Here is a 25,367-nt window from a genome sequence, read left to right as displayed (position 1 = left end):
TTAATACACTGACTGGAGACCTGAATTTCTACTTTTTTCAAAGGGCCAGCTAAAAGGATGATGTTGCTAGCAGCATAAGATGGCTACCTAATTTGCAACACTGCATCCTACACTGCAATTATTGTGAGGAGGGAGCTGAAATGTCTGCTCATGCCACAGCAAGAACCAAGACCCAATAAGTTTAAAGGAACTACCTGTTCTCTCTTTAGTAAGAGAGAAATACAGCTAACTGCTATTTTGAATGACTGACTGACTGACTGAGTGACTGTTGTGTAATACGCCCCTCCCCATCTGTGGTTTTAAGCTTGTGTCTTTCTGCAGCAGAGGAGAAGCAACTGAATTCTGACACATGCATCCCCAACTGGGGGTTTCTCGTTCTCTCTCTCAGAGCCCTGTGAGTTAATATATAGCTTCCAGTATGCGCTACACTGCGAGCCATACTGACAATCTTAAATTGCTTGCCAGTGTAATGCTTAGCACACTGCGGATTATTTAGCAAATGTTGTCCAATCACGAAATCAAAGCTAACGTCGGACACTGTGTTTTGCAAGCACGGGCTGGTTGGGTATGGCCTATACCTTGCCTGTTGCGAAGAGCAGAAGGGATGTGCAAACTGGTGCCTTCTCCATGGCAATGCCTCTACCAATCAGAGTTCACTTGCCAACCAATCAGTGCACTCTTCTCATGCAGTACAAGTTGTTGTTTTCCCTTACATTGATTATTCTTGCGTATTGTCCTGATAAGTGCAAGATGAAAAGCTTCGACAATATGTCTCTATTTTCAGCAATTCTCAAATAATTTAGCAAAATCCTTGCAGAAAATGTTGAGATTTAAAAAAAAAAGCTGACCAGATGGAAGAGAACGGCTCATATTTTAGATGTCACTGTGTCAATAATAAACATAAGAACTAGGAGCAGGAGTAGGCAATTCAGCCCCTCGAACCTGCACCGCCATTCAATACGATCATGGCTGATCTCATCTCGGCCTCAACTCCACTTTCCTGCCTGTTCTCCATAAACCTTCAACCCATTACTAATTAAAAATCTGTCTATCGCCTCAAATTTACCCAATGTCCCAGCATCCACTGCACGCTGGGGTAGTGAATTCCACAGACTCATGACCCTTTGACAGAAGTAATTTCTCCTCATCTCTCTTTTAAATCTGCTACCCCTTATCCTAAAACTATGACCTCTCATTCTAGATTGCCCCACAAGAGGAAACCTCCTCTCTATGTCTACTTTGTCAATCCCCTTAATCATCTTGTATACCTCAATTAGATCTCCTCTTATTCTTCTAAACTCTCGAGAGTAAAGGCCTAAACTGCTCAATCTCTCTTCATAAGACAAATCTCTCATCCCTGGAATCAATCTAGTGAACCTCCTCTGAACTGCCTCCAATACAACTACATCCTTCTTCAAGTAAGGGGACCAAAACTGTACGCAATACTCCAGGTGCGGTCTCACTAATGCCTTGTACAGTTTCAGCAACACTTCCCTACTTTTATATTCTATTCTTTTAGCAATAAATGCCAAAATTCCATTTGCCTTCCTTATTACCTGCTGCACCTGCATACTAGCTTTCTGCGATTCATGGACGAGGACACTCTGATCCCTCTGCACTGAAGCACTCCGAAGTTTCTCTCCATTTAGATAATAATTTGCCTTTCTATTCTTCCGATCAAAATGAATAACCTCACACTTATCCATGTTAAACTCCATCTGCCAAATTTTGGCCTATTCACCTAACCTATCCATATCCATTTGTAAATTTCTTATTTCTTTATTGCAACTTACTATCCCACCTATTTTAGTGTGATCTGCAAATTTGGCTATAGTACTTTCTATCCCTGCATCCAAGTCATTAATATAGATTGTAAATAGTTGGGGCCCAAGGACCGAATCCTGTGGCACCCCACCAGTTTACATCTTGCCAACCAGAAAAAGACCCATTTATCCTGACTCTCTGTTTTCTGTTGGTTAGCTGTTGACTGCCCTTGACATCAAGGCAGCATTTGACCGAGTATGGAATTAAGGAGCCCTATCAAAACTGAGGTAAATGGGAATCAGGGGATTGTGGTTGTTGGAGGTTAATCATCTGAGCTCCAGGACATCACTGCAGGAGTTCCTCGGGGTAGTGTCCTAGGCCCAACCATCTTCAGCTACTTCATCAATGACCTTCCTTCAATCATAAGGTCAGAAGTGTGGATGTTTGCCGATGATTGCACAATGTTCAGTACCATTCACGACTCCTCAGATACTGAAGCAGTCCGTTTAGAAATGCAGCAAGACTTGGACAATATCCAGGCTTGGGTGATAAGTGGCAAGTAACATTTGCGCCACACAAATGCCAGGCAATGACCATCTCCAACATTCAATGGCATTATGATCGCTGAATTCACCACTATCAACATCCTAGGGGCTACCATTAACCAGAAACTGAACTGGAGTAGCCACATAAATTCCATGGCTACAAGAGCAGGTCAGAGGCTGGGAATCCTGCAGCGAGTAACTCACCCCCTGACTCACCAAAGCCTGTCCACCATCTACAAGGCACAAGTCAGGAGTGTGATGGAATACTCACCACTTGCCTGGATGGGTGCAGCTCCAACAACACTCAAGAAGTTCAACACCATCCAGGACAAAGCAGCCCGCTTGATTGGCACTCCATCCACCAACATTCACTCCTTCCACCACCAATGCACAGTGGCAGCAGTGTGTACCATCTACAAGATGCACTGCAGCAATGCACCAAGGCTCCTTGGACAGCACCTTCCAAACCCGTGACCTCTACCAACTAGAAGGACAAGGGCAGCAAATGCATGGGAACACCATCACCTGCAGGTTCCTCTCCAAGTCACACACCATCCTGACTTGGAACTATATCGCTGTTCTTTCACTGTCACTGGGTCAAAATCCTGGAACTCCCTTCCTAACAGCACTGTGGGTGTACCTACCCCACATGGAATGCAACGGTTCAAGAAGGCAGCTCACCACCACCTTCTCAAGGGCAATTAGGGATGGGCAATAAATGCTGGCCTGGCCAATGACGCCCACATCCCATGAATGAATTAAAAAAAAGAATATCCAAGCTAATAAGTTGCCCCTAACCCCATGTGATCTTACCTTGTGTATTAACCTTTTGTGCAGCACCTTGTCGAATGCCTTCTGGAAGTCCAGATATACTACATCTACAGGATCCCTATTATCCACTTTGCTTGTCACAGCTTCGAAGAACTCTAGCAAATTAGTCAAACACGATTTACCCTTCATAAAACCATGCTGATTCTGGTGGATTGCGTTTTGACTTTCTAAATGTCCTGTTATTACTTCCTTAAAAATGGATTCTAACAATTTCCCAATGACAGATGTTAAACTAACTGGTCGATAGTTTCCTACATTCTGCCTCCCTTTTTGAATAAGGGCATTATATTAGCTTTTTTCCAATCCACTGGAACCTTTCCCACATCCAGGGAATTTTGGAATATTGTAACCAATGGATCCACTATCTCCACTGCCACTTCCTTTAAGACCCTAGGATGTAGGCCATATGGTCCTGGGAACTTGTCTGCCTTCAATCCCAATAGTTTGCTCAGTACTTTTTCCCTAGTGATGATGATTGTTCTAAGTTCCTCTCTTTCTATAACCTCTGCATTACCTGTTAATATTGGGATGGTACTAGTGTCCTCCACCATTGAAACTGAGGCAAAATACTGATTTAGTGTCATCGCCATTTCTGTGTTTTCTTCTATTAACTCCCCAGTTTCATCCTCCAAGGGACCAACATTCACTTTAGCTTATCTCTTACCTTTTATATACTTATAGAAGCTTTTACTATCCGTTTTTATATTTGGCGCTAATTTTCTTTCATAATTTACCTTTGCTCTTTTTATTACATTTTTAGTAACCCTTTGTTGATCTTTAAAAGTTTCCCAATCTTCCAGCCTGCCACTGGCCTTTGCAATACGGTATGCCTTAGATTTTGTCTTTATGTTATCCTTAACTTCCTTGCTTCGCCATGGATGTTTTTTCCCCCTCTTAGAATCTTTCTTCCTGTCTGGAATATATTTTAGTTGGGCGGAATTGAATATCTCCTTAAACATCTGCCACTGCTCATCAACCTTTAGTCTTCCTGCCCAGTCCACTAGGGCTAAATCTGTCCTCATGCCTATGTGATGACCTTTGTTTAATTCCAGAATGCTAATGTGGGACTCCAGTTTCTCGCCCTCAAACTGAATTTGAAATTCTATCATGTTATGATCGCTCTTCCCTCGAGGATCCTTAACTATGAGATCACTAATTAATCCCACCTCATTACATAATACCAATCTAGAATAGCTTGCTCCCTGGTTGGTTCCACAACATATTGGTCCAAAAAACAATCTCTAATACATTCAATGAACTCTCCCTCAAGGCTACCTTTGCCAATGTGATTAATCCAGTCTATATGCATATTAAAATCACCCATGATTATTGCCGTATCTTTCTTACAAGCCCCCAGTATTTTCTGGTTTATACTGTGTCCCACTGCAGAACTACTGTTTGGGGACCTATAGATTACCCCCATCAGGGTCATCTTTCCCTTGCTATTTCTTATTTCTACCCAGACTGATTCTACATCTTGATCTCCAGTGCCTATATCATTTCTCACTACAGCACTGATCTCTTCCTTTACTAACAAAGCTACACCTTCTTTTCCTTCCTGCCTATCCTTCCAAAATACTGAGTATCCTTGGATATTCAATTCCCAAACCTGGTTTCCCTGCAACCACATCTCAGTAATCACCACTAAATCATACCCATTCATCTCTATTTGCACTGTTAACTCATTTATTTTATTCCGAATGCTTTGTGCATTCAGATACAAAGCCTTTAAGTTTGTTCTATGATCAAATTTCCCTACTCTTGTACGATTCCTTGGTGCAATATGACATTCACATGTTCTGTCCCTACCTTTTTTTTCTGCTAACAATCAGCCTCATCGCTAACCTGCACTCCTACCTTCTCCTTTAACTTTGACTTCCTCATTTTCCATGCAACTGAACCCTCCCCACCACTATTTACTTTAAAGCCCTATCTACAGCCCTAGTTATGCAATTCGCTAGGGCTCTAGTCCCAGTATGATTCAGGTGGAGCCCGTCCCATCAGAACAGCTCCCTCCTTCCCCAGTACTGGCGCCAATGTCCCATGAATTCAAACCCATTTCTCCCACACCAATCTTTGAGCCATGCATTTACCTCTTTAATCTTATTGACCCTGTGCCAATTAGCTCATGGCTCAGGTAGTAATCCGGAGATTATTGCCTATTTGGTTCTGTTTTTTAATTTAGCTCCTTGCTGCTCATAGTCCCTCAGCAAAACCTCTATCCTCGCTCTACCTCATTGGTATCTATGTGGACCACGACAACTGGACCTTTCCCCTCCCACTGCCACTCCAAGTTCCTCTGCAGCTCAGATGAGATATCCTGAACCATGGTACCAACACAGCCGTCGGGACTTTCGATCCTGGCCACAGAGAACAGTGTCTACGCCCCTAACTATACAATCCCCGATTATGACTATATTTCTCTTTTCTCCCCTCACTTGAATGGCTCCCTGTACCATGGTACTATGGTCAGTTTGCTCATCCTCCCTACAGTCTCTGCTCTCGTCCACACAGGGAGTGAGAATCTCGAACCTGTTGGACAAGGACAAGGACTGAGGCTCCTGCAACATTACCTCCTGGATCCTTCTACCTGCCTCACTCCTAGTCACACCCTCCTGTCCCTGACCACTGGCCGAATTCAAGGTAGTTAATCTAAGGGGTGTGACTGTCTCCTGAGACACAGTGTCCAGGTAACTGTCCTCCTCCCTGATGTGTTGCAGTGTCCAAAGCTCAGACTCCAGCTCATCAACTCTGAGCCGGAGTTCCTCGAGCAGCCAACGCTTGCTACAGATGTAGTCACTAGGAACCACAATGGGGTCTACCAACTCCCACATCATGTAGGCACAACACATCGCCTGGCCCTGCCTCTCTATTTTATTTAATTAGATTTTAATTTTTTTAAATTTCCGAGGTCTTTAGTTTTTTAATCCATTTTAGTTTTTAGTTTATATACTAATAAATCGATCAAGTCTTACTCTATATTTGATTTCAATTAAATTTAATTTAAAAGCTTACCTGAATACTGACCCCAGCGGCTTTCTGTTTCCCTGCTCTCACTGTTGAATGTGACGTCACTCTGATGCCACTTTTCAATTTTTCCCCGGCTCCGCTCCTGCCTCTCCCACTGTGCTCCTCTCTGTCTGTCTCTGACTCTCCTCTCCTCTCTCTCTCTCTGTCCGAATCTTCGCTTCTCTCTGTCTCCAACTGGCTTGGCACGCTTTTTGAACCTCCGCTCCTCTCTCTGTCTCCGACTGGTTTGGTGCACTTTTTGAAGCTCCGCTCCTCTCTCTCTCTGTCTCCAACTGGTTTGGTGCGCTTTTTGAACCTTCGCTCATACACTGCAGTGATTGAGCCAGTCAAATACAATTTTATTCATTGTTGGCCATGATCATGAAAATTGCTAAAAATGGCACGGGGCTATCATTTGTACACCAAACATCAAATTTACCGAGCCATACAAAAAAACCTTATGTAAACTTTAACTCAATAGTAGTAGTAGCATTCACACAGTCATATATTTTGTACATTTAAATAATACAGCTTCCTCAAACTGCACTGCACTGCTGTAAAATTACATAGAATTTATAGCACAAAAACAGGCCATTCGGCCCAATAGGTCCATACTGATATTGATGGTCCATGTGAGCCTCCTCTCACCCTTCTTCATCTAACCCGATCAGCATAACCTTCTATTTCCTTTCTCCCTCAAGTGGTTATCTAGCTAATACTTTTTTTTTTTAAAGTCTCATTAACTAGACAGAACTAGTGTATTCTGGTAAAAGCTTTAAAAAAAATCAACCTTAAAATAATGCGTCATGTTTAAACAGATAAATTACAGAATCGAGCATCCACCAGTCTGTTGAATATTCTAACATTTTTAAGAAGTGGATGGATTCCAATTCAATAGGAGATCATAAGCTTTGTGCCAAGGCTGGAAAGAGGCAAAAAGTTCTGAATGGCTGTTGTACATGTAGTTAAATAGGGTGAGTGTTTGCTCAGTCCCACTTTTTTATAGTGAGTTCTAGGGCTCAATTTTTAACTCTCCCCCTGCATCAGTGAGGGCTTCACCATCAGGCAAACCCTGACAAAAACAACAGCTAAGGCCAGAAGAGGCCCAGTAAAGTAAGTTTCATTGTGGGCAATGAGGAGCAGGAGTGCTCTTCCAGATGCTAGAAGCAACCTGTGAATCATCCTGTCCTGGAGTTTGTCTCCCCACTGGGTACTTCCTGGCAATGTACTCCTACCGCCCAATTTTAACAGCCTGCCAGTCTCCCAGCTGTTTTGATTGGTAAGTTGGGACGCAAAATGCTAAGAAGGCCTGACTGTTAAAATTGGCTTAGCCTGTTTTCTGCCGCTCACTTTGCTGCCAAGCCTTCTGGGAGTTAAAATCGAACCCCTACTTTCAAAAAAGGAAGTAAAATTTATTTGTCAAATGAAGTTACCCAGTTGATGTCGAGCAATCTGTTCCATGTGTCTCACCACGACATTGTAAAATTTAAATGGTTTTGAAATCTGTCTCCTCCCCTCAAAACGTAGACAACTGTCATCTTCAAGAATTTAATCTTCTGGGACTACAGATGTAACTTTACATTTCACAGCAGTTATGCAGATCAGATTACTATTATCAGTCCCAGTTATAGCTATTACAAACAGCAGAGTAATTATGGTGTGGTCTCATTAATCGAGCCAAAATTGTCACCACAAAATGTGTCATTATTGAAATGTGCTGTTGTGGATGTTTATATCAATTTGCTATTATATATCCCCGCAGATCATTTCCATTCATTGCCTTTTACAAGTTGATTGCAACCCATACATAATTAGTTATTTTTGGAGTACATGTATTATATATATTGAATAACACTGACTTATTTTTAGGGTCAGTACATTAATGTGGCTAGATTGAACTTTTGGCTTCCATGTTAAATTGTGCAAACTCAGAGTACATCGTTTTTTAAAAAAAATTAATAGAAGGCAAAAGGCTCCTTACTCTCATCAAGGATTGTCTCCTTCAAGATGCTCCTTAAAACCTACCTCTTTGACCAAGCTTTTGGTCATCTGTACTAATATCTCCGTTTGCTTTATAACGCTTCTGTGAAGTGCCTTGTGAAACATTAGAGATAGTGGGCAAAATTTTGTGCTGCCCTTGGAGGTGGGCACGGAAGCAGGGGGGAGGGGGTGGGTGAGGAGCAAACAAAATGGCAGGGGATGCCGTTCCTAACATTGCCAGGCCCCCTTCCATTTTGTCCAGTGCAGGGAAAGCAGAGGATGGCCTTTTCTCCCCCAGGCCAATTGAGATGCTTAAGAGGCCAATTAATGGCCATTTAAGGGCTTCTTCCCAGGTCCACCTCAATTTTGTAGAAGGTGGAAGAGCCCGTCGCCACGTTGAGATCCCTCCAGGTAAAACCTGAGGGCCTCCTAGTGGCATTGGGGGAGGGGGGACACTCCTTTGGGGGCAATTCTGGGCCCCCCCCCCCAGTGGCAATAGCTAACTCCCTCAGGAAGATCTATCTCTGCCCACCCATCCTCATCAACACCTGCTTGAATGGCCCGGGTGACCCCAACTCTTCTCAACTTACCCTGGGTATTCTCTCTCTTCATACTGCAAAGCCTCCTGTAATACTGGCAATGGCCACTGCTCCCAGCGGCACTGCTGGTACTGCAGAGCTGCCGGCCTTCTGGTTGGCCGGCAGCTCTGGAGGTGGAAGCTCATCCCTTAAAGGGGCAGTGTCCTCAACAGTGGGCAGGCAATAGCTTCAGGGGTCAAACGGAGGGCTAAGGTGGGGTCTTCCCCCTGCCTTCTGGCCCACTGCCAGGATTCCTGTTCCTATAATAAAATGCCGCCCAGTGTTTCAGTATAAATAAAGAGTTGTCAGACAGGGTAGAACAGTGGAAGGCATATCTTTCACCTCTAGGGTTTGAATTTGGATTTGTGCCAAACAAATGTGGCAAAAGTCTATCCCTGAATGTAAGGCCTCTATCTAAGGGCTCCAGGGTCAGCCTTGGCTCAGTGGTAGCACTCTTGCCTCTTGTGGTTAGCATAAGAACATAAATCACAGAATGAGAAGTTTGCCTTATGCTCCTGTTACATAATCTACTTTCATCTTGGTTTGACTCCACCCATTTAAATTCCTGAGAGGATGTTTTGAATAAATGCTCTGAAATCCCCAAAACTAGCCAAACAAAATCACACAATACTTATCCATTCTCACATCTGCATTATTCAACAGCATCTTTCTGACCTCCACAGCCAACATGCTACTAAGCCCCAGTGGTAAAGTAACTGTTCCACTGTAGAAGCGGATAGTCTCAATACAAATCAATAAACTTTATTCAATTCTGGATTCCAAAGTAGTACCAGTTATAGCTGTCATCTTGATGAGCACAGACATCATCCCCAATCTTTTCTAAACTATTACAATCAACTGGAGCAGAAAAGGTGATGGGGCTGTGTGTCTGATGGGTGGAGAAAATGCAACACAAGCTTGGGTATAGGGCAGAAATGGGCCCAAGATGGTTCACGACTCGTACAGCAGAGTCCAGTGAACAGAGCTGCATGGTGTTTATGTGCAATCTCGCTACTGTTCTATTTCAAGGACGCTATAATAATTCATTCACCTCAGAATTCTTTTCACTTAAAGCAACATCATTATCAGTCTGAGACTGAGAGGGGTGTGTCATGGGACTGCATCACAGAATTTATTTTTCTGAACTGAGATTGGGTAGAAAATTTGTCATGGGTGTTCAGTGGATAGAAAGAAAGGTTGTGTGGAATATGATTGATAAATAATGAGTAGAAAGTGACCAATTAGAAAGAAGAAAAGTACAGATCTAGCCAAAGACATACATGAAAAGACCATGAAATCATCAGAATGAAAACTGCCTGTAATACAACAGACATAACGTTCAATATAAGCATAAAACTTTACATAAGTTTTTTTTATTCTTTCCCCGGATACTGGCATCGCCAGTAGCCCCTGAGGCAAGATGGTAGTGAGCCACCTTCATGAAACATTGCAGTCCATGTGATAAAGGTACTTCCTCAGTGCTGTTTGGGAGTTCCAGGATTTTGACTCAGCAGCAATTAAGGAACAGCGACACATGTCCAAGTTAGGATGGTGTGTGACTTGGAGAAGGACTTGGAGGTGATGATTTTCTCATGCATTTTCTGTTCTTGTTCTTCTTGGTGGTGGAGGTCATGGGTTTGGGAAGTGCTGTTGAAGAACAGCGCACAGATAAATAAACAGGTATATAGATAGAAAAATGAATCCTGATAACTGTAATTATGCAGGACAGACAAAATTGTTCAAAAACATCATTTCAGAGAAAATAAATTTTTACTGAGTCCATAACAATTTGTGAAGCTTTGCTTCAAAGTGATGTTTAGATTTCCAAATATTTGGGCTCGCATGTAGTTCCCTTAACTAAGAAGTTCATGTGATCCTTTAAAAATAAGTGTCAAATGTAGAATCAAGTTTGCACACATTCATTTAATTGATGGACCATATGGGAATTTCATTTAACTTGTATTACTGAGAAGCCAGGAAGTAATATGCTGTGTGTAAGTTAAATTTCCATCCTTTACTAATTTACCCAATCTAGCTGTTAAGCCTGATAGCATCTCTAATAATTCACCTTGGTCCACTAGATTAAAGGTAGCAGAATGTAGACAGCAACGGTCAGAACTGAAGCATTTGCTCCGCAGCTGCTAAATGATACAGGAAGCTCTCGGTTGCTGGTGGGAAACGGCGCTCCTTCAGAATCTCCAGAGTGATTTTAGGTTTCCCCCCATCATTTGGTGCCAGCGTGGCTAAATTGGCCAATATTTCTTTTGTTTTTTGTGAAATGTCCTGAAAGCAACAACGAAAATGGAAAGCAACAATGAAAATGGAAGTCAACACAAAGAGTCTTGAATTTATTATTTTCACCTTTCATTTAAATCTGAACCCTTGGCTCCCTGATGGTTCTGTAAGTAGATCTAAGTCACACAAACTAGGAAGGTGTGGAGTTCAACCCCCAATTGGTCTAAAGCAGCTGATCTCAACTGGTAGGTGTGCCACAATTGGCCTTAGTGTCCTGAACTGTGGAAAGTCAACATGGGCTGCTGTTCATGACCTCACAATCAGCAACCCCTCCTGGGAGTATACAAGTGTGGACTTGGGTGAAGACAGACTTAGCATTGGCTGTGATGCCACCCATGCCTTAATGGCCCAGCAATACTGACCATGAAGGTTCACGTATGAATTGTCATATAGGAGAGGCACAAAGACAAACTGTACCCCAGCATAAGAATCAACATATTCAAGACAGGAAGGGAGGAAAGAAAACTAGCAAGCAAAGAATACAGCTCCAACCTGAAACAAACTAATTGGTCGTAACAATAATGTCCATGGCCTGGGTCATGCAGTGAGTCAATACATGGCCTTTTAACCTGCAGGACTGGGATTTGAAACCAGTTTAAAGGATTCTATATGATGGGAGTTCAGCTCTCTCAACCTAAGTACCAATGCATTTGAACCCTTCACAAAATCAGTACGTCTCAATCAAAGGTCATGAAATAATCCACTGTGATTTGGATATTCCAATAGTTCCAGTCAATTAATCCTAAAGGAAAAACTTCAGATGCTTATAGGAGGCTATATTTGCCTCCAACAGATATATAAATTGAGAAGAATCCATTCCTTCTTATCTAACTGCAAAGTAATTGGATTCTCAACTAAAATAAAATGGTACTTGTGCTACCTCCACTCTACAGGATCCCTTGTTGCCCTGAAGGGATAATGGTAGAGGATATTAAGCATACATGTCGCATAGACTAGGTAGGAGTGGCAGGTTTACTTGCCTGAATGGTATCAGTGAAGCAGTTGAGTTTTTAATGATAATCTGGGAGCTTTCATGGTTATGCTTTCTGGTGGCAGATTTACTGAATTCACCACAACGCAACTTGACTTGGTGGGGTTTGAAGTTGACCTTCAGATTGCTAGTCCAGTACCATAACTACTATACTTGCGGGGGCTATCAATTACTTGATTTCCAGTTTTGTAAGTTATTTTCTCTTTATCACCTCCGAAAATTTGTTGAGATTGGGAACTTATCAGAAAGTTTATTTTCCTCCATTCTATAACATTAACAGGATAAAGGAGTATCAAGCAAAAATGTATTCGTGAAAAAAAAACTAATGTGCAGGAAATTGTGTATAAAGGACTTAAGGAATAAAATAGGACTATAAATAAACAAATGAACCAACTAACTACTAGTGAATGGAGCAATCACTATATACTCTCGGAAGTTCTGCAAAGACATAATGGCAAATAATCACCTTAATCACTTGACCATCTGATTTCTCCGAGTCACTGGCTGACTGAACAATGAGTTGTCCAATGTCCTTGTGCAGTTTACCCATTGTCATTGTTTCTACGGGAAAGAGAGTTAAACAGTTCTACACATGTCATCAAACAGTAACAATAAAATTTAGTAATAATTTTATCCTATATTAGCAGATCTCCCTAATGTGTTGTTCACAGTGAATAAAACAATTTGTAACAATTGGTTATTGCCAACAAAGTGTGACGGGGAAATGTTGCAGGATGTTAGTGTGACACAAGAAGGGCATCCTATACATAAAATATGCAATATATTGGTTAGATCTAGATATAATTCCTAATTCTGTGAATGTCATCACATATTGATGGCATTGAGCACAAAGCTACTGCACCAGCAGTTGCTGCAAGTGCTACATAGACCCAAAATTGAACAATTTCTTGTTAACAATAATATGGTTATACCAATGCACTACAGGAAATAAACTCACACTTAAACCAATATGCTTTGTCACACCAACATGCTTCTTGTATAGTATTCTTAATCCATCAACTTCAAATTGCCTCAAACAGATCTGCAGCTACCAAAACTTAATTTTATTAATTTAAAAAGCTTTGTCCAGAAACAATGTAAGCTTGCAAGGACAAACTCTATAATTCTATTGCTGCATGAAATCTTAGTGCTGATACTATATTCAATTTCAACAACTGGCATTTATATAGTGCCTTTAACATAGTAAAACGTCTCAAAGCGCTTCACAGGAGCATTATCAAAAAGAATTTGCCACCAAGCCAAATGGGCAGATATTATGACAGGTGACCAAAAGCTTGGTCAAAGAGGGACACCTCAGAGGAGAGAGTTAGACAGGTAGAGAGAGTTAGGGAGGCGATTCCAGAACCTAGGGCCTCCTCGTCAGCTGAAGCCAGGGCTGCAAAGGGTGGAGTGCTGAAAACTGGGTTTAAAGAAGAGGCCAGAACTGAAGGAGCACAAAGATCTTTGAGCATTGTAAGGTTGGTAAAGATTAGCGAGATAGGGAGGGGCAATGTCATGGTGGGATTTGAAAGCAAGGATGAGAATTTTTAAATTGAGGTGTTGCTTAACTGAAAGCCAATGTAGGTCAGAGAGCACAGGGATGATGGGTGAACGGGACTACAGTGAAACAAGAACTACAGTGAAGCACTAAAACACCAGCCAGTAATACCTTTAGCATGTGGCATAACTATGATCTCACTTTCCACCAGGTTCACAAACACATCATAGATGTCTGGGCGGTCAGTCACCTTTAAGTCTGTGAAACCAGCTATGTAACCTGTGTGTGAAGTGAAAACAACTGTTAGAACAGTTATTGAAGTCTGTGGATATTTACCCTCTATTATAGGGGAAAACACATCGATGTTCGCTGCCAGATGAATGGATAACTGGAATTTCAAAAACATCTTATACACCCCAGAACTGGACAAATGAATTTTCCTGTCAAGATACTGCAATTCCTATTGGAATTAGATATTGCAGGATTAGCACAACAACAAAAAGTTTTTGGATGTAGATTTGATAAAGAAAACAATATTCCTACCGTTGCAAGTCTTCAAGGCCTCCAGCTCATTTTGATTTAAATGCACATAAGGATGAAGTATTGACCAATCCTGCCTATGCCAAACTAATGTTGGCAAAGTCCTGTAATACAAATTTACAAAGTAAAATGCATATCTGCCACACTTCTGTCACCATGCCTTGAAGTGTCAAATTATTTTTTTACAAAAGTAAAAATAAAACCCATTATTTCCCTCTGATTTTCCTGGCCTCTCTGCAAGAACAAGTGTCAGGGATCTACAAGCAAATTCCAATTTCCCAGCTATTAGTTTCTACCTGTGACCTCAGGATGTACCTGTTTCTCCATTTAGTGTGCCTCAGCATTTTTCATTAAAATCGCAGTCAAAGGGTCCAGCGATACATGATGGAAAGATTGTGTCAAATTGTTATGGCAGCCAAAAAAGGAAGTTTAGGTGGTGTGGAATATAAGATGCAAACACTGTGAAACATAATATGCCATCATTTGCTCCCTGGGGGTTGTTTGTACCTGGTAAACTCCTGCAATGCTTCTATGCGAGAGTGATAGACTACAATCCTCTTCTTTAGCATAAGTGCAGTGTACAGGATAATGGTTTCCATTCCAAACTGATTTATTACATCTGGAAAAAAATAATAATTTCATTGAAAACAAAAACTTCCCGTCCATTTCGCAACATCACCAGAAGAAAGCTTGTTTTGATACCAAGCACAAATAGCCCAAAATAAAGGCTATTGTGGAAAGTCCAAAAATCCAAGCTCCCCTGAAAGGAACCACTTGGCACCACCATGATCCCAGGTTTGATTCCCAGTCTGTGTTGAACTATTTGGTTTCAGTGGAAGGTTGAGTTGAGGCCTGAGCATTTCTGGGCAAGGGAGAGGGAGCAACTCCAATTATGGTCCCTACTCACAATTGCTGTCCATTTTCCCTTGCTGGAATATTTGTGTAGCAGATGCCTGGTGTGAACAGGACTGAGCTCATCTGCAATGTTCTCCACAGTGGAATAGTCTACCCACACTGACTCTCTAGGCTGATATATCAAGAATGGTCATTTTTTATTAATTCATTCACAGGATGTGGGCATTGGTGGCAAGCCCAGTAATTATTGCCTAATTGCCCTTGAAAAGGTGGTGGTGAGCGACCTTCTTGAATACAACTGAGTGGCCACTTCAGAGGGCGGTTAAGGGTCAACCACATTGCTGTGGACTTGGAGTCACATATAGGCCAGACTGGCTAAGGATGGCAGATTTCCTTCCTTAAAGGACATTAGTGAACCAGATAGGTTTTTACAACAAGGTCACCATTACTGATACTAGTTTTTTTGTAATTCCAGATTTATTTAATTAATTGAATTTAAACTCCACAGCTGCCATGGCAAGATTTGAACTCACGCCTCTGATTATTAGTCCAGTAACATAACCACTCTGCTAGTGTACCCTAGGTGGGTGTGGGTGAGGTATCAGAGGGCAGCTGGTGACCATCTACTTTCAAGAGAGTCTGGGTGTAAAATGAAAAAAAAAGTGACTTAACAATGGAAAATGGATCATCATGTGTAAAATAGTTAAATTAAAATAAAGGCAGTTCAAAAATAAACAATTTCTGCAATAAAATATATGAGTTTAAATAAGTTTGAAGTAGATGTTGCTATTACTTGTGGTTTAATGTAAATTATAAATGACCTTTTTCTAGACGCAATGGCTTAATATATCAACGGTTTAACGATCTGCTTGGCAGAAAGCGACACAGTACCATATCTAAGACAAATTTCAAGGTCCAAATAGATCAGAATTAACACATGTAGGTAACCATATTGGCTCAGAAATGAATGTATTCCCATATACTCTATACTCCTTGTTTCATAAGAACTAATAGATAAAGGGAACAAGCTCTCTCCCTAAACAATTGTCCCAATTAAGGGCCCTTGGCTCCCGGTGACTGCAGTTTTCCAGGACAACGCACCATGCCGCATACCATAACCCGAGAGGTAGTGCAGACAAGGTCAGAGAGCAATATCACCGGACTGGATGGACCACAACCACAATCAATACTTTTGGAAAAGCTAGGTCCTATGTTTATGCCATAACACAAATCATAACTTTTTTTTGTTTACCTTTAATGGATCCAGCAAGATATGCCTTTCTAGCATCATAATCCTTTGTAAGAAATGACCCATTCTCTTCACTTTGACAGATACCATTGGTAAGAACAGAAATATAGCTTTCCATCATCCTGGCTGGACTACCATATTTCATATACATCCTTCAGAAAAATTAAAACGATTATATTTAATAACTAAATTGATAAACTTTTTTCATAGGAGAAATATGCTTTAAAGACAGGAACAGTATAGAAAGTCACTAATTTCTCTCATTTGAACAGGCTTCTTTTTCAAGTGAAAACCACTCTCAGAAACTCAAAGGTTCATCTTTCTAAATTGCAAGAGCCAGTTAATTTTCAGATTCAAATTTCTGACTCTGAAATTGAGCTTCTTGTATATCATATGCCGCTGGGTCAAAATCCTAGAACTCCCTACCTAACAGCATTGTGGATGTATCTGCCCCACATGGACTGCAGCGGTTCAAGAAGGTGGCTCACCACCACTTTCTCAAGGGCAATTAGGGATGGGCAATAAATGCTGGCCTTGCCAGTGATGCCCACATCCCATGAATGAATTAAAAATACCATCAGGCAAGTGCATTTCAAGCCCAATTTGTATCAATCATGTATTATCTATCCAACCAGTCAGATTTGAAATACATCATTCAAAAACTCACAATATCATTCTGTTGGATCATGTAATGAAGTATATAGAGAACAAAGTAAGTGACTGTTCGTAGAGCAACTCAAAAATGAGCTTGTGATGCTGTGGCAATCAATCTCTATCAATTTGTCCACAACAGATCCAAGCTGAAGGTTAGGGAAAACCCCAGAGGTGAAAAGCATTGGGAACCACAGGCCCACAGTCACCAGTTCTCCCCAGGCATGTTACATCTGCCATATTTCATGTCTCAAAGTACTCATATATTGTATCTTGAAATATTATTTTCTGAAAGAAATCTATCTAATTTGCATTTGAATGAATCAATACAATCTTATTCCTCTGACTCTCTAGGAAGCCAGTTATATAGATGTACCACTTGTTCACTAAAATAATGTTCCTGATATTTATGGGATGCAAGAACATACAAACATACAAATTAGGAGCAGGAGTAGGCCACTCAACCCCTCAAGGCTGTTCCGCCATTCAATAAGTTCATGGCTGAACTAATTACTCCACATTTCCACCTACCCCCAATAACCGGGTGAGGCTGAAAATGGCCGAAGAGCTCAGTAAGGCCATGAAATCCTGCTAATCCAGCCTCATTTGCATGTAGCAGCTCTTCCTCCCATCCAGCAGCCAGGCAAACAGACAGGCTGGCAGGAAGGTAGGAGGATACACTAGCAACAGGAAGTCATAGCCAGGGACTCTTGGGGACAGTCCTTGGCAATCAGAGGGGGTGGGGAGTGCAGCAATTGAGAGGGAGGCAGGATGCTCCAGTTGGTAATCGGGAGGGGGAAGAGGTCTACAATCAGGAGAGTGGGCGGGGAGGCTGGAGGAGACTGAAGCCTTCCTTGAGGGATCTAGGAGGAGCACTCCTGCTCTTCCTGGCTGAGTAGGAGTGCCAAGGGTGCTCTTTACCTTTGGAAGGAGGTAGCTCCTGCCTCGGTTTCATGGCTGAGTTTCAGGAACCCTGGGAAACCAGTGGAGCAGCAGTTAATTTCAAGTTGGGCTCCCAATTGCAATGTCAGATGCACCGATATCCATCGCTGTAAAAGTGGCAGTGGGTGCATGCATAGCATGTTGAGTTCAGGTTCTGCACATTTCACTATTTAGTTTAGTTTAGTTTAGTTTAGTGATACAGCACTGAAACAGGCCCTTCGGCCCACCGAGTCTGTGCCGACCATCAACCACCCACTTTATACTAATCCTACACTAATCCCCATATTCCTACTACATCCCCACCTGTCCCTATATTTCCCTACCACCTACCTATACTAGGGGCAATTTATAATGGCCAATTTACCTACCAACCTGCAAGTCTTTTGGCTTGTGGGAGGAAACCGGAGCACCCGGAGAAAACCCACGCAGACACAGGGAGAACTTGCAAACTCCACACAGGCAGTACCCAGAATTGAACCCGGGTCGCTGGAGCTGTGAGGCTGCAGTGCTAACCACTGCGCCACTGTGCCGCCCATGTTCTTCCATTGCCACCACACTCGATCTTCTCCCACCCATCACGGGGGGGCGGGGGCAGTTAATATCGAGGTCAACATTTCCACTGATTAGTTTTGAATTTACCCACTTTCAAATGCAGGCATGTCCTGCCCAATATTTATCCCTTAACCAACGTCAGTAAAACAGATTATTTTGGTCATTAACTCATTGTTGTTTTTAGGACCCAAAGGTCCCCAGCCATGATTTCCTGTTGCAAGTTGACTGCCATGTTTCCTAGGTTACAACGGTGGCAACACTAAAGATTATCATTAGCTGTAACACGTTTTGGGATGTCCCAAGATCGTGAAAGGTGCCATATAAATCCAAATTTTCTCTCTCTCTCTCTCTCTCTCACTATTCAATGAACTTACCAACTAAGCCACGGGAGAAAAGTGCTTAAATATAAGTTCTTTCTTTGCATATAAACTGGTATTTCGTGATTATTTTTAGCCCTGACCCACTGAGTATATGAACTGTACCATGTGTAACATTCAAACAGATCCATCAAGACTATGATATAATGTCCAGAATAAACTCAGAATTTAAAACTCACCTACATAACACCCTTCCAAATGATGCATATTTCTCTGGGTTAAAGTCTTTGGCAGTTAGTACTAAAGAAAAATGGGTCACCTATGGGAAGAATGAAAAATAAGATATTAACGATGTTTCCTGCACATCATTGTCAAAGGTTAGAGCTACACTTCTATTTCAATTCTCACGTTCGGTGCAAAATCAGGGAATCGAGTTTGAGAGGGAAAGTTAATATGCCTATGACATAAGAAAGTTCCTCCCATTTAATCTACCATATTACATAGTATTTACAGCACAGAAACAGGGCATTCGACCGCACATGTCCATGCTGGTGTTCATTCGAAATATTCCCAAATTAGTTGGGATTGTCATCCCATTGACAGAATTCCCTTACTCAGCCTCTGAACAGAAGGAGCAAATAATATTTCCATTATCCAAATCTTCATTCAGAATCAAAGTTGCTCCGTTCAAAATAAAATTAACCCACTTTTTTTTCTTGTCACCAGCGTTTGTGCATGAATGAATGGAAAACTGAGCTCCACATATCAATGTCACTGGGATCTACCATTTGCATTTTGCCTGGGACCTCATATCCTACCTGTCATCAAGACTGCCTATGTCTACATCTGCAACTTCACCAGCTTCCACCTTACTCATCCCAATTAGCGCTGAAAGCCTTATTCACGTGTTTGCCAACTTCCTGTTTGACTTCTCTAAGGCTCTGCACTCTGGATTCCGATCTCCACCCTTTATTAACCCCAACTCAGTCAAAACGCTGGCAGCATTAAGGCCACTGATCTTGCGAACCTCCTCTATGTGCGTTCAGTTTGACTATTTTCATGTTCTTTAGGAAGAGTTCTCACATAGTAAATTCTGTATCTTTGTTCCTTTGAACAGTAAACACACACTAATAATCTTGGATCATGAAACATGAAGTTTGACTGACAGAGCAGTTTTGTTAATTATCTGGCTAATGTTCAGGTAAAGCAGAAGGATACCAAAGATCATTGTTGTATGCCTCAATCCTTCATCAACACTAAGCAGCCTTCAAAAGGAGCTTAGTAGGACATCATTGTTAGCATTCAAAGGAGCACCCTTTTTATTTCCTCTCCAAAAATGTACAATTAAAAAATCTAAAGTTGCTCCTTATATATAAGCATATACAATTCACCTTTTTACTTCTAAAATTACTGAATGATCAATTCTCAACTTTGCTGAAAATTACCTCTTTTCTCAGTTATTAATTTAACAAGGATTTTGATTTATCTCTATACTGTAAGCAGTTTCTTCCAATCCCCAAATCAAAACTACATTGGGGTAGATTTCTCTTCCCTGACGCCGAAGAGCTCATAGAATTCAGTCCTCTGAAATTCCTTCCCTCTCGCCTGTACAGAACTCTACTTTATATGCATTCAGTATCTCCCCGAATGACAACAACATATCCTGGGAGAAGGTCAGTGTGACCCACAGAGACTGAGAGAGAAAGAGAGAAAGAAGAAAGTTTGTCCTCATATTAAAACATATGAATAAAGCATTATGTACCTTTGACAATGCGGTGGGATCCTGTACTTGTGTGGTTGTGATATAATACCAGGTTCTTCTGAACTGGCCAAAGACAAAGGTGTGAAGGACATCATTTTCACCAGAAAGGCAGCATTTCCTTAAAAGCAGCTCTCGGAGTTCTGCTGTGACGGTAGGGTAGCACCACACCCACAGTGCATCACCATTTGTGTCTTTTTCTAAGTAGGAAGAACATTCGCTGAGTGTGTGAAAGAACAGTGTTGAAGTTGTATAGATGTATTTAGCACAGGGTTGACTCTGTCAGGAAATGAGCCTTTAAAGCAGAAGTTTGCCCTTCCCCATTGTTATGCCTTTTAAAAGCAATGTCTTGCAAAGAACTCGATGCAAGCGTCAACAGTCTGAGGGACTCTTGTGGAATTATTATTGAATATAGAGAAAGGACTGACTTTAGGACCCTTGAGAGGGTACAGAGGAGATTTACCAGAATGGTTCCAGGGATGGAGGATTTTAGTTACAAGGTTAGTTTGGAAAAGCTGGGTTCATTCTCCTTAGAACAAAGGAGATTGAGGGGAGATTTACTAGAAGTATACAGGATTATGACAGGCTTAGATAAGTTAGACATGGAAAAACTGTTTGCATTAACAAATGGTACAAGCTCCAGAGGTCACGGATTGAAGGTTTTGGGCAAAAGATGCAGGGGGAATATGAGGAAGCACTTTTTTTAATGCAGCGGGTGGTAATGACCTGGAACTCGCTGCCCACAAGGGTGGTGGAAGCAGAGACAATCAATGACTTCAAGAGGAGTTTGGATGGCCACCTGAGAGAAATAGACTTGCAGGGCTATGGGGATCGAGCTGCATAGCTCCATGGAGACCGGGCATAGACTCGGTGGGCCGAATGGCCTCCTTCTGTGCCATAAATGACTATGACTCAATTAGCAGACACTACTGTGCTGAGGCACTAGTTTAATGGCTATCTCTACTTAAATTAATCTGTCCTTACACTGTCAGGCTCAGTATCCCGAGTTATTTGACATCCCTGATGTCCTTGACTATAAAACGTGTCCACAAAATCTGAACACAAACAAACATGAATTTGTATTTGGCCAATTGCTGTATTAGCACTGAGCTACAATAATTGCAGTCCTATTGCAAACTATCTTCGAGTACAGTTCTTTATCAATTGGTTTGATTATTAAATTTGATTTTGATGTGGGAGAATGGAATTTTAAAAGTTTGGGGTATAAATCCCACTTTTTAAAAGCGTGATGCTAAACGAATCAGCAGAACTACTGAACAGAACATTTCTGGGATGGTGGGGGGGGGGACATTATATCAACCAAAAAGAATAAAGTACACATCCAAAATGAGTGGCAGGTTTTAGTAACTATCACAATGTGACTTTGACCATGACAATGCCGAATTCTCTGCAAAAAAGTTATTCTGTAAAGCTCGAGAAGGCCCTCGATCCTCGGCACAAACCTGCATCATGTGACCGAATAGGAAATACGGAAATTCCATTTCAAACATATCTATGTTTGCAATGCATCAACCGCTTCGATGTAGGAAACAAAACGCGTTCTCAGAACATATGCAAATGTGTTTATATCTGAATAATAAAATTCATTGGACATAATCTGCATTAAGCGGGATCTTTTCGGATCCTTGTACATACAGAACGCAGAGAGACAGGCCAAAATGCAAACCTTCCAGAGCCCAGGACAAGTGTCTACCATTCGGTACGCTGTTGGTACAGAGTAGGGGTCAGTGTAACATATCATCCAAAGCAGCTTCGCTGTCTGCGGATGCTTACCGACCAGCCCCACGCTCAGCATCAGCGGCGTCTCAGCCATGGTCTGCTCAACTCTGCTCGCCAGCAGCTCAGTCACTACAACCGCCTGGTAACAAATCAATGGGGAACCACTTCCCTCTGAAATAAGTCTTCAGCAGGAGCTGGACAAGAAATCACCGTCGACGAAGGTGAACTGTTACTGTACGTTGTATGATAACTTACTGTAACTATCACTGTGCTGCCACTGTTACAATGTAACCAGTATGTAACTAGTATTAATAATGCAACCACTGATAATGTCAATTATTTTTACTAGAACAGGTTTTGTCACTGTAACTTATCGCTACATTCGTTAATGTAAATCTTACTGCAACTGTTACTCTTTAAACTGTTTTATTTCAGAAGCAGTAAGTTTCCGCCTAAAATGTAAAGATCATTTCCTCACTGTTATCTTTCAGGACCTCTGGTGTCCCAGTTAAAAACTGTCCGCCTGCCACTGACAAGTTTGACTGAAATAACCATATGGAGCCGTGCAAGGAATGGCACACTGCACTTTCAAGGAGTGATGTCTTCACGACAAAAGGATATTTTAAAGGTTTTTTTTTTGTTTGGAAACCAATAATGAGTGTCCTGAATAGAAATGAAGCATGCCATTGTGCCAATAAAAAATCCAGAAATGCTGAAAATACACTGCAGGTGGATCAACACCCGAAAAGAGAAAACATGGGATATTGCAAACCCTTTGTGACAACTGTTACTGCATATCAACGAACTGTGAAAAAGTGTCCTTTAAAATATCAATGTACTAACATGTAACTTGTTTTGGTTTATTGTCTCCTAACAAAAACCATTACAGAACAGACCTCTTAAGGATTTTCATGATCTCCTCATGTCTGTCGTTTATTTAAGAAAAAACAAAATATTTTAAAAAATTGTTCAACAGTTTGTGTATTAAGTACATAGGTCAAACACCCTCTTGGGTACTTATCCGAGGTGAACTATCATCATTGTATTAATGTTGGTGTTCTGGGTTGTGGGTACAATGCAAATGTCCAGATTCTAGACACCAGAAAGTGGTCAGTCTAAACTAACACACAATGTGGACAGGAATCAATTACCTCAATAAAACTTCTGACTCTCCTCAGTGTGACAGTTTGAACACATCACCAAACATACGAGTAGATGAAGTACAACAAATCACAAAATCTGCACAAAATTATCAACATTGATGTAAAACTAATCATTTAAAAATTACTGGGGAAGACACTCACAGATGCTTCAATATGTAATGCTACAAAACTTGAACATTGTGGGAGTTACATCAGGACCAAGCACCAACAGTCTCTCATGCATCTACTCCCTCTGAAACAAACATTAACTGGTGACAGTCATGCACATTTGTGTAAAGAGTTTAAAGTACTGAAATCATCATATTTTAAAAATGTAACAGATTGACATTCCAAAATGAAAGAGCTACTTCATAATACACTTACACAATAATTAGAGATTGATACAAAATATTTAAATTCAAGCCATAGCTTGTGATAATTTGAAGAAAACAAACGTTTGCACCTTTTGAATATTCAAGGTTATTATATTACCAAAAATAAATGTTTTGCAAACTTGCCTAATTTTTAAAAAATTATTTCTCGAATGTATACGAGGCTGACGTTTATTGCCCATCCCTAGTTGCTGTGTAAGTTGGTGGTGTGGCTCTTCTTGAAATGCTGAAGTCCATGTGGTATTCTTTATAGTAGTTTAATACAATTGAGTGCCTTACTAGGCACTTCAGATGGTAGTTATGAATCAACCATGCTGATGTGAGACTGGAGTCATCTTTCTGCCAAATCAGGTAAGGACAGCAGGTTTCCCCCCTAAAGGACATTAGTTAACCATATTTTTACTGACAACAGCTTTTTATTTCCAGAACTCTAATTCCCACAATGCCACGGCAGCATTTAAACTCCCATTCCCTGATTTATTAGTCCAGTAACATAACCACTACATTACCATACCCAGGCAATATGGAATGACAGGAAACATGCTATTATTTACCTCAGATGCCAAGCACGATAAAATAAAAATGCTTTCTGTGAAGACAGTGCCACTTGGCTATAGATCTATCTTTTGAAATGACAATTCTAATAATTAGCGTGTAACTTTTTGTTGATTTATAATCCATTGTGTACTTCATAATTGCAATATATTTTTGTGCAAATAAAATGTGTATAGGCCAGTTGCTTCAATGTACCAACTACATGCACCAACTATATGCAATTTTAATATGAAATATTTGTTGTATAGTGTTGCTAAACCAATAGTGTGCCATTCCTTACATAGCTTATGTAAGACCAGGTGAGAAAGGTGTCTAGGGGTCTCTTTCAGCCTTCACCTGATCTTACTTTAACAGGGTTTAATTTTAAACACACCGTGTTTTTAGCTCCCCCTTGGTGAATCCTTGTTCACCACCTTCCAATTATAAGGCAAAGAAACAGCACAAACAGGTTTTCTTAGGTTTAAAGAAGAAAAGTTGAAACTTATTAAACTTGAACTTAAACTCTAATTCAGTTGATGCCTACAGATACAAGATGCACCCACACTAGCATGCATATGCGATACACACGTGCAAATAGAGACAGAAAAGAGCAGAAGAAAAATAAAGTGGAAACATTTGAGGCAATATCTGAAGAGTTTTTGTTATGGTTCTTCAAGCTCACTGTAGAGTCCTTGATTGGAGGCAGATCTTGCTTTTTGTTGGGGCCCAGTACTCTTCTTAAACCTTGTTTGCTGTAGGAGACTTTTCTCTCTTGGGGTTCATGTGTCTTCAGTGAATTCAGATGCTTGTGAGAAAGAGATGGGAGCAGACAGGAGAGATCTTCTCAGTCCAGGAGCAACCAGTCTTTCTGAGTTCAAACTCTCTGTGGCCAGTTCAAAAGGAAACCCTGGAACAGCCAGTTGGTCATGTGACCAACAGGTCTAACCAGTCCTGGCCCTTGTGGATTGTATCCTCCTTAGCAGGCCCTGGAATGCGCTTTCTCACCTTCAATGTCTGTTAGTGTGTAAATTTTTTTTCCAGCCACGGCTGATCTGTTTAACAAGTCATTTCCTCACTCCAACAACAGGTAAAAATCAATGTTCATGACAAAATTGATATGCCTCATTCTTGGCAGGTGGGGGCCTAACATGACACCTCCACACCCAGCGTAATGAAATGCGATTTGAGAAAAGCGTATTTTAT

At 41.2% G+C, this 25,367-nt stretch overlaps 1 protein-coding gene across 1 annotated transcript; it reads right to left on the bottom strand.

Moving 5' to 3' along the window:
- Positions 1-9,447: 9,447 nt before the first annotated feature.
- Positions 9,448-22,596, bottom strand: dennd10 (DENN domain containing 10). Its single transcript, XM_068052995.1, has 10 exons — positions 22,151-22,596; positions 20,360-20,556; positions 18,837-18,916; positions 16,139-16,287; positions 14,539-14,650; positions 14,035-14,135; positions 13,663-13,770; positions 12,460-12,554; positions 10,776-10,990; positions 9,448-10,354 (listed from the first exon to the last, which is right to left on the bottom strand). Exons 1-9 carry the CDS (start codon positions 22,188-22,190, stop codon positions 10,820-10,822), a joined length of 1,053 nt encoding a protein of 350 aa, XP_067909096.1. The 5' UTR covers positions 22,191-22,596; the 3' UTR covers positions 9,448-10,354; positions 10,776-10,819.
- Between the last annotated feature and the right edge of the window lie 2,771 nt (positions 22,597-25,367).

This window comes from Heterodontus francisci, chromosome 20 (genome assembly GCF_036365525.1).
Source record: "Heterodontus francisci isolate sHetFra1 chromosome 20, sHetFra1.hap1, whole genome shotgun sequence".
Lineage (NCBI taxonomy): Eukaryota > Metazoa > Chordata > Chondrichthyes > Heterodontiformes > Heterodontidae > Heterodontus > Heterodontus francisci.
Note: the sequence above shows the minus strand (reverse complement) of the source record. Positions and strands in the feature narration are given on the sequence as shown.